This window comes from Phaethon lepturus, unplaced genomic scaffold (genome assembly GCF_000687285.1).
Source record: "Phaethon lepturus isolate BGI_N335 unplaced genomic scaffold, ASM68728v1 scaffold769, whole genome shotgun sequence".
NCBI classification, from domain to species: Eukaryota; Metazoa; Chordata; class Aves; order Phaethontiformes; family Phaethontidae; genus Phaethon; species Phaethon lepturus.
In genome coordinates this window covers 1-10,812 of record NW_010565277.1, presented here as the reverse complement: position 1 = coordinate 10,812, position 10,812 = coordinate 1, and the positions used below count along the sequence as shown (strand labels likewise).

At 42.6% G+C, this 10,812-nt stretch overlaps 1 protein-coding gene across 1 annotated transcript in view; it reads right to left on the bottom strand.

The window, feature by feature from the left end:
- The window catches only part of MKX (mohawk homeobox), a gene marked incomplete at both ends in the record, with an annotated part of 12,170 nt that extends 1,362 nt beyond the window's left edge, over positions 1-10,808 (bottom strand). Inside the window, 2 exons of the mRNA XM_010295116.1 lie at positions 3,808-3,961; positions 10,695-10,808. Of these exons, the coding sequence (XP_010293418.1) occupies positions 3,808-3,961; positions 10,695-10,808 (268 nt within the window). The remainder of the gene's footprint in view (positions 1-3,807; positions 3,962-10,694) is intronic.
- Positions 10,809-10,812: the final 4 nt, after the last annotated feature.

Below are 10,812 nucleotides of genomic sequence, written 5' to 3'. Positions count from 1 at the left end.
GACACAGCTGGGACAGCTGACCCCAACTGACCAAAGGGATATTCCATACCGTATGATGTCATGCTCAGCAACAAACTAGGGGGAAGGTTGGCTGCGGGTGCCGCTGCTCGGGGACTGTCTGGCCATCGGTTGGTTGATGGTGAGCAATTGTTTTCATTTGCATCACTTGGCTTTCCTTCTTGGGTTTTATTTCTCTCTTTGTTATTTTCCGTTTCATTAAAATATTTATTATTGTTATAGTTATTGTTGTATTTTATTTTATTTCCAATATTAAACCACTCTTACCTCAACCCATGAGTTTTCTCACTTTTACCCTTCCAATTCTCTTCCCCCCATCCCACTGAGGGGGGAGTGAGCGAATGGCTGCATGGTGCTTAGTTGCCAGCTAGAGTTAAACCATGACAGTCCTTTTTGGCACCCAACGTGGGGCTCAAAGGGTTTGAGATAATAGCAGATGACCAGAGCATATTAGAAGGGATTTATATCTGTTAACAGTTGTGGGTGACGACATTGATCCATCTGTTCTTGATATTAGTTGATCTGATCTGCCCTATACTCTTTTTTGCTGTACATGTTAAAGATTGGTGTTGGCTTTTGCAGTTTGCTGCACTCCATAGTGATTAGGGATGTTTTTCCCTGGGAGACTTGTTATTAAAACACTGACCTTGAGCTTAATCTGGTATTTGGGGTCTTTACTGAAGCCATTACTGTACTTCAGATACCATGTCATGGAGACAATTAACAATTATACTTCTTCCTCTGAGAGGTTTTTTGTGGAGGAAATACAGAATGGCACCTTTGCTACCTTCTTCTGTGATGTTTTCTCCCGCACTAAAACTTCTTGGTATCTTGAACATCCTTGGGTAGTTAAAATACTTCTGTTGGTATTTCTTAGGAATATTGCTTTGGTTTTGTCTAAGGTAACAAGCAATTTGGGTATTTGACCCAGGCTCTGCAAGAGCAAGGGCATGAGTGGCATGGCACATGGGAGAATATGGACAGGTATCTAGAGAAATTCTCACCTCCAATGGTCTGGAACTTCACTCCCAAACAACTACAGGATCCTGATGAAGTGATAGAATGCTTGAAAAAAATATGCCATGGCTATTCCAAACAGGCACAACTTACCACACTGTGCTGGGCCCTGGCCAGCATCTACCACACCCTACGTGATATTATGCACCACCCTCTGAGAGAAGAGAGGGAAAACAAACCAACAGACACTATGGCTAAGCCAGACACTCTATCAGTCACCCCTATAACCAAAAAGAAACAATGGAAGCGTAAGTCAGCTTGTTTAGTAAGGGATGAAGAAGCTTCTCCCAAGAGGGAGCAGCTTTGCTTCTGAAGACATTGCGGCCCACAGATAAGGCCATGCTGGAACATGGATAGGTCTATGCCGCAGCAGGTATACCCCTGAAGAGACTGTGGCGCCTAGATAAGGCTCACTTAGAGCAGGCACACCCCTAAGGGACCGCAGTCTTGGACAAGTCCAAGCCAGAGCAGGTGCAAGGGGACGAGTTCATTGCAATGTTAAACCCTGCGGTTTGGTCTAAAGGTACCAGGAGTGGAGATTCTAATGGAAATACCTTTAAATTGTTGTAACCCTGGATTTGAGATGCATGTTACGGGAACTGCTATAGCAGGAACCCCTTGCTGATAACCAGACTAGAGGCAAGGGGAGGACTTCACTGCAGTGCTAAACCCTATAACCTGGCCCAAAGGGACCAGTGGTGGAGGCAGTAATGGATATACCTTTAAATTGTTGTAGCTCATGATCCGAGTTGCATGTTATAGGAATTACTGTAGCAGGAACCATGTGAACCAACGGAGGACAAGCCCTATAAGCTTGTGCTTGGAGCACAAGCAGTGCAAAAGGAGCGGTGACCCAACCTGAGTTGGCTTTGGTGCCCAATAACTCCATGCAACACACTACCTCTTCTGTCCTGAATGACCACCTGTCCTGGTTTCAGCTGGGATGGAGTTACTTTTCTTCACAGATGCTAGTGTAAGGCTGTATTTTGGATTTGAGATGAAAAAATGTTGATAACGTACTGATGTTTTCAGTTGTTGCTAAGCAGTCAAGAACTTTTGATGTTGGACTGCCAATGAGAAGGCTAGGGGTGCACGGGAAGCCGGAGGGGACACAGCCGGAACAGCTGACCCAAACTAGCCAAAGAGATATTCCATACCACCTGATGTCACACTCAGCATATAAAGCTGGGGTGAAGAAGAAGGAAGGGGAGGAGGGACGTTTGGAGTGATGGCCTCTGTCTTCTCAAGTAACCGTTATGCATGATGGAGCCCTGCTTTCCTGGAGATGGCTGAATTCCTGTCTGCCGATGGGAAGTGGTGAATGAATTCCTTGTTTTGCTCTGCTTGCGTGCACAGCTTTTGCTTTACCTGTTAAACTGCCTTTATCTCAACCCTTCAGTTTTCTCTCTTTTACTCTTCTGATTCTCTCCCCTGTCCCACTGTGGGGGAGTGAGCAAGAGGTTGCGTGGTGCTTAGTTGCCAGCTGGGGTTAAACCACGACACCGCCATAAGAGATGGAGCCCAGAGCCCAGTTGCCAGCTGGGGTTAAACCACGACACCGTCATAAGAGATGGAGCCCAGAGTGGACATTTTGTGGACATTTTTGGACATTTTATAGACATTTTACAAAGGTGGTCCATAGACTAAAGGAATGGTATCTGTGTATTATACCAAAGGATGAGAAGCAGGGTGGTGGTTAATGAAGATATATTGGATACTGTGGGACCTGAGCATGATGTAAATGGTATGGAATAAGGGGTAGAAAATGTGCTGGGTTTGGCTGGGATAGAGTTAATTTTCTTCATAGTAGCTAGTGTGGGGCTACGTCTTGGATTTGTGGTGAAAACAGTGCTGATAACACAGGGATGCTTTAGTTACTGCTGAGCAGTGCTTACACAGAGTCAAGGCCATTTCTGCTCCTCACACCGCCCCACCAGTGAGTAGACTGGGGCTGCACAAGAAGCTGGGAGGGGACACAGCTGGGACAGCTGACCCCAACTGACCAAAGGGATATTCCATACCGTATGATGTCATGCTCAGCAACAAACTAGGGGGAAGGTTGGCTGCGGGTGCTGCTGCTCGGGGACTGTCTGAGCATCGGTTGGTTGATGGTGAGCAATTGTTTTCATTTGCATCACTTGGCTTTCCTTCTTGGGTTTTATTTCTCTCTTTGTTATTTTCCTTTTCATTATTATTATTGTTGTTGTTATTTCAATTATAAAACCATTCTTATGTCAACCCATGATTTTTTTCTCTTTTATCCTTTCAATTCTCTTCCTTCCGATCCTGCTGTGGGGGGAGCAAGCGGCTGCGTGGTGCTTAGTTGCCAGCTGGGGTTAAACCACAGCATTTTGTTAATCAGATTCTCTTGTTAATGATGTGATATTGCTATAAGACCTTCCACCAAGGAAAGTAACAGTCAAAAGACTTCCCATTTCCTTAAACCAACAAATGTAATAAATTTTTTCCTTTAATGCAGATTAAAGTGACAGGCTTGTAGAATCTAATGAACCAACAATTACTGTTCTAGTAACAATGCTATACAAAACAGGCAAATAACATGCAACCAGATTGTAACCCCGATTGATCTACGCAATCCCGCTTTGCAAGGCTGCATAGTAGTTGGGAGCCAAAAATGGCACCTAATTCACAAAAAGTAAAGGCAGATCCACTGGGGACATTTTGTGAGAAATCAGAGCTAACTTAGGGTATCTGGTACTTCCAAAATCAATTTTAATCAGTTTAAAATTGATAAAAAGAGCATCAACAAACCTTCAGAGCATGAGTCATCGCTGCTCACACTGAGTCGTTCAGCATTTCCTTGAACGTATTTGTTGTACAGTTTTATTCGTAAAGCCCAGCTAAGATCTGGTTGCCTGACAGTATTCTTCAGGCGACGTCTTGCATTGGCAAACCAGTTTGATACCTGCACACAAATTAATGTATTAGTTTCTTTTGAAAACAATGCAAATAAACAAATCTAACTCATAAGGTTTTCATGAGTTTTATGTATGCCCTGAGAAAACGGCAAACAAAGGAAACATGAAGAGCAGTCCATGCAACTATCACTGAGCAGGATCCTCAGACAAGAAGGCAGGTTCAGGCTTTCCAACTTCCCAAGCGTTAGCAAACCCTCATTATTAACAAGGTGTTAATTAAGGTGTCCCAAAATACTGATTTTGTATTAACCTTTCTTTTTTTTTAAAGACAATGCCCTGAACTTTCAATACGAATCTTTGACATATTACTAACATCCTAAATTAAAAAGAATAGCTAATGTTTGGTAATTTGCCTTTGACATTTATGTAGGCTACAATAAGGCTGTTGAACAGAAAAACCCATTCTGAATTTGGTTATATAAAAGCTCACATTCTCCCTCGTGCCTGATCAGCAGTCTGACAGCTAATGGGTATCAGGAAAGTCTTACACAGAATATAACCTGCTTTGAGTCACTGCAGAAATCAACTATTCACTCTACAGAGCAGCAGCTTTTATGAACCCTTCCTGTTATGGAAACCCTAAAAAGCAGTGAAGATGCAGATTCCTCACACAGTGACTACTAAACAAGAGACTACTAAAACAAGTCTTCCTTCTCAGCTGCAGAGCAATTTCTAGAGTTTGACACTGCAAAACAGATACACATTAGTATTCTTCCACCATACAGGGACACCAGAAAGTCAGGCTCAAACACAAGAATTTCGCACTGCTTTAGGTACCAAAGGAACAAAAGGGGACAGTATAGTCTTCCATGCCAGCAGTGCTAATCAAACCATCAAATGGGATGTGCGCCCTTCCAGTGACTTGGCATGAAAGCGTACCCGAGAAAATGCTGGCCTTGATTCTACTGTACATGAAAAATACATAAAATAGGAAATACTGATACTGACAGAGTGACCTTACCATAACCTTACTACAAGCAAGAGCACAGGCAAGCTACCTACACTCTAACAATATTTATTTAATGATAAATCAGGTCTTTAAAATGCTATTTACTCCTTGCAGGAATAAGTATTTTGACGTGACCTCTGCAAGAAGGAGGCAGAGTAGCATTACTTACAAAGGAGAATGTAAAGAATGTTGGGAGAGTCTATAGCCCCACTCACATCTTTGTGTTGTGAAAGTGCTCAGAGAGGAAGCTGAGACTACTGCAGTCATATTCTGACCTGGGAACGGTCATACCATTTCATTTATGTTAACCTGCAAAGCAAGTTAACACATGTTTTATGTGTTACATGTGTTACATGCTACCGTACCTACTAGAGAGCCAAACTCTAGACCTCAGTGTTGGATTTTGGCCCCAGTTTTGTCATCTGTCTATTGTAGCTAAGATTGTATAAATTGCACAGATTTGGCTAATTATTCTGGACTGACAATGTCTTCTAGGGTGATTATGAGAAAAATAAACACCATCTGCTCAAAGGAAAAACAAAACTTTGGTTCAGACTTCCACCCAGAACTCAGCGGTGGTGCCTTAAGCCTGACATTTTGATGTTACTTAAAATCACATTTACATGAAACAGGGTTCCACTGAAAATACAGTGAGCCCTGGATCAGCGCTCAGATGCTAAACACGTAACCTTACAAACCATGTAGTTAACTATGACAGGTTAGAAGATCAAAACTGTAGCTGGCAGAGAAGAGTAAGTAATTTTCATTCTCTTCCAAGGCTAGTTGTTTATATTCATCATATTGACACAGCAATCATTATAGTAAACCAGAAAGGGTGGGCTGGAATCCATCCACTTTCTAACACTGTTAACAAACTCACTCCAGACTGTTCAGCTGAAGCAGCAGTCACCTGGCTGCTATGTGATTTAGTGTAACTCTGAAATCAAGTATGTAACGGTAGAGATGGATCAATCCAGTGTCCCGCTGAATATTATAGCAGTTACTGGCAGCATCTCACAAAACTGACAGCTTTCCAACATCTCACTAGAAAGGGTTTCATTATGCTCCATTTCATTACATATTGAAATATTTCATCAGTGAAGTGCCATGTACAGAAGAGAAAGATAGGGTAGTATTAGTGTGACTCATACATAAAAGCAATTAAATTTAGCAGGAGTGATTTTTGCATGGTACTCTGGGTTTATTTTGGGCTCATTCTTCCCATGCCAACGCTTTGCTTTCTGCATATCAATAGGAAAAGATGAGTCATATTTTAAGTCTTCTGCTATGAGAGGAGGAAATAGTAGTATTTGATCATTATGAAAGAACCCACAGTCAGCATTTACAAGAGGAGCTTTCGTCTAAAGCACAGAGCAGCAAACTCACTCCAGAAACTCTTCTCCCAAATGCAATTACAACAAGGTCTGATAAAGCTGAAGGAAAAGTTACGCAAAACCATTTAAGGGATTTTTAGGCTAGATCTACGGTGTGGTATTTCAGGGTGCTTTCCTGCTCTCGGACCCCGGTGTATGTGGCTGGAAAATCTTGATCTCTAAGACATCAAGAGATTCAACATGTCTCCCACTCTTGTCCTGGACTGGAAGAGGCTGCATGGCCACAGGCTGGTACCAGGCAGCACGCTCGCCCTGAGCGCCAGCCACCACCGGGGTTATTACAGGCTGTTCCTGGCTCCTTTAAAGCCAGCGACAGTTTTGTCACTAATTTCAAGCAGCCCCACATGTTACCTTGTGTATCCGTGTGGTCTTTAAAAAGTTGCCTATTGCTGTAGGTCCCACTCATTACAAGTGCCTGTTTGCACCACGCTTAAGTTATTACAAAAAGAAACAACCAAAGCTGCCAAAAGCCAACCATCCTTTACCACGGTCCCAAGTTACAGTGCTGTGACCTCTAAAAATAATAAAAAAACCCAAAACAATGATTTACATACATGTCAGTGGGAAAATCTTTGCCTCAGAAACCTCCCAAAGAACTAAGTATCTTGAAAAAACGCATGATGAAATTCACTATTCTTGTAAAGTAACAATCATGTAATTCTCAAGAAATAAAAAGACAAAACCCAAAGAGAACGATAATAGCTGTTCTTTCCAGCATTCATATTTTACAGCAGCTCAGTCAGTCCCAAAGAGCATCAGGTATTTATATCGGCATCATGAAATACTGACCCTCTGGCTTTACTTCTGAAGACACTCTTCAATTTTATTGTAATTTTCTTTGCCTCACTGCTTAAGAGTGGCCAAAGTTTCAGAAATGTAACAGAAATCAAGTGATTCTCCTCCTCCAGTAATCCAGATATGCCTTTATGAATCTGAATAGTACTAAATCCATAGCAGCACATGACCAATATATTAAACCTAGCATTGAAAAAACTTCTCTTCAACAATACGGCCATTCATATTTCTTTCTGGAAGGAATATACAGCCATTTTTCTTTTTTATTTCACAAGAACATTGAAATGAAAATTTAGAATAAAATAAATCAGGCACTGTGGTAATAATACAAATTAAAATGTAGCATATTAATAGTATATTAATAGGACAAATTATTGGATTCTGAATTGGAACTGGAATAAAACATAAAATGCCTTTTCAAACTATATTGCTTTTTTGGTTTCCTGCTTTGGCAGTTCGGGAAGTAGAAAATTTTGGACTGTTGGACTGAAAGCTGCAATAACATTTGCCTTGAGGACTCCCGAAGACCTTGTTGGCCTGCTCAGGAATAAGTCAGCCCAGAATTTGCCCCAGGTTTTGCTACCACTTGTTAAGGAAGAAGATGATTTATGATTCCTGTGAAATCCTACCTCCTTGAAAGAGTTTGACTTTCCTTCTGCAGTGCTGACAGACACACAGCTAGAACAGCCCCCTTGCTGCCCCGCTGCACCCAGAACAGGGGTTAAGCTGAAATATTAGTGAGGTAAATTAACTTAAAATCAGCCAACTGGGTGATAGCAAAACTAATTAAAATAAAGTTGTGGAAGATTTGACATGCAGACACTGTCCTAATAATAACAGCAGAAAACAGGGCTGGATGTTCACCGCCTTATCTCACAAAATGATCGGTTTTATGTATGCCACAGTCCTGCAAAAGCTCCTTTGGATAGACAGTACGTGCTGGAACAAGGTTCATTAGATGAAAGAAAAGCACGTGGAGAAGAGTTGCAGCTATATTTTCAACATCACTGTGACCAACATCATCTTCCAGGCAGCTGCTGAAGACCTTTTCCAAGGTTGGCAGTCAGGTGAAAAAAAACAAAACCCACCATTCATTCCCTAAGCGGCATTTTGGCGGAAACTCAAAAGGATTTTCGACAGTATCTTTTGCCTTCCCTAGGGCTTCCAACGACAAGGCGTCAGCACATGAGGGAAGCTGCGAAGAGGTAACAGCTGCCAGCAGACAACAGCCAGGAGTGGAAAGCTGGGGGCAAGCGCACATTCCCACCAAGAGCAAACGGGACAGCACCGAGAAATGGAAGAAGAGTAGAAAATACGAGACAGGTCAGCGAATGTGAAGGCGTGTAAACGCGGGGAAAACATCGCACACTGATTCCTGGCTCTCCAACAACGTCTGGTGTTACTAGATTAGAAAAGCAATCACAGGAGACTCTGGCTGATGCTTTTGCAAAGTGCCCCTCCTGGGACAGAAGCAAAGTTTTCCAACAGATACCGCAGCCCAGTCCGAGCCTGCTCTTGGCTGTACCACTCAGCTGAAAGAGCACAGCCTTCGGGGAAGCTATTTCAGATGTACCCAGTGTGACTGAGATCACAGCCTGGCACTTTCTCTCTCACTCTCAGAGAACAAGAATTTTGATCTGGATTACAGTCTTGTTCTTTCTGGGCATCCAAACAGTAGATGTGGGGTTTGCGTTCTTTTGTTCTTCCAGGCTCAGGAATTACTGCTGGTGCCAGACGTATGTATTTACCTCTCGTACAGATGCTATCGTATTTCTGGATTAAAAGAGCATTGCACCCAAATGATGGAAGAAACATCTGGGGCTTCTTTTTGATGGTGTGCTTCTGTAAATGAAGATAGATGTGCTGGTTTGCACAGCTCTTTCAGATATTACAGTTCATAGAAATAAGGCTGGTCAAATTCAGCTTCAGCGTAAATCCACTAGAGTCACAGGGATCTAACAGAGACAGATATAGTCCTCCGTGATTCTTTTTAATATTATTCCACACCTTATGTAGATCGTAAAACTCTGTGGAGTGGTGGCCATGGCTCACTTGATGCTTTTATAGAGGCTAACACAGCATATCCCCATGAGGATTTATCAAAGCTGCCAGGAGAGAAATATTGCAAAAACCCACTAGTTTTTTTTCCCTTGTCTGTTCGTTCCAAGGCATTTATAAAACAACAGGAGAACTCCTCAAGATGTCATTAATGTGAAAGTCTCCCAACATGTATTCTGGATGTATGTTTTATATCTCATGTAAAAATACGAGAACATTCTAAAAGCCCCAGTCTAATAAACTACTCCTTTTGAATTGTGGCATTGAATGGATAGTGTTTATGTAATCATATTTTTAAAAGTCTGAGCAAATCTTTCATGTGTATTTTTTAAAAGCAAGAGAGGTTGTTTTAACCATATCTTCCAGTTATAACTGGCATTTTCTGAGACATTAATATTATTTTTGTCAAAGTTATAGTGTTTTTTCTAGTGCAATAGTTTCACAGTGAGGTACTAAAGTGTAAAAGTTTCCCACTTCGCCGTTACTAGGATTGAAGTTCACAGCACAGGTTTTCTTGAAGGAGCACTCAAAATAATAATGCTGAGTTACCACCTTCTTTTTCTAATACTTCATGTTATTTTGGTATCTTCACGTCCTTTTCAAAGTGACACATAATGTGTTAGGCAGAGCGCTGAGGACCCAATCCTGCAAACACATGTGTTTCATTTTATGCACCTAGCAGTAGCTTGCAGTAAGGAAATTAGATTATTCACAACGCATAAACCTTTGCAGCATCCAGACCTGAGACAGCATCACTCAGCAACCGAGAGCATTTAACCACATATTTCGATAGAGTGCCAGATGGCAAAGAGAACAAAGAAACAAGATTTATAAACATTTGCAGCCAACTTTATACCTCTTACTGCAACACAGCTGCCAGTCATTTCCAGGGAGTTTTACCTGAGAGCAAAACAATTACTCCCCATGTCTAATTACACTATAACGATAATTCCTGCAAGATTGTGAAGCACAGCCACTGCGCGCTGAGCCGCTGCGCACAGTGCGTAGAACACGACGGCTGTGCAACAGGTGATGATTATTATCAGAACAATGTAACTGTTTCCATTCTAGCCCGTTTTCAAAAGGGAAGAGTAGCTCCCTACAACCTCCTTAACAATTACTATGCTGTGCTGAAATCTCCCATTACTGATTTTTTTTTCTACCTGAAGATTTTTAAAGACCAAGCAAAAGTATTTCCACTGTACTTATGAATGAGATTAAAGGATGACGGCATCTTTTCCTAGGAGGGAAAGCACACACCTTTTGCAGATTGCCTTTAGCAGTTCCCCAGCCGGGATAGCCCAGATGTGGGAATTCCTGTTTGGGGAATACAGTCCTGATGGAAGGGGAGCCCTGGGGAGGGTGGAGGGAAGGATGCACAGAGGACCCCTGGCCTTGCTGGCTGTGCTGATGTCCCCCGATACCAAGCTTGGGGCGGCTTTGGCTGATGCCATCCCTGTCCCTCCCGGTCCATGAGAGGCCCCAGAGCAGCCGCCGGAGGTGGGGGGTAGGGGGTCCCCTTACCTGCACCAGGGTCATCTGAGAGCCGAGGGCCAGCAGAATCTTCTCGGTCTTGGTGGGGTAGGGGTTGTCGCGGTGCTTGTAGAGCCACTGCTTGAGCGGCCGCGCCATGTCCTGCAGC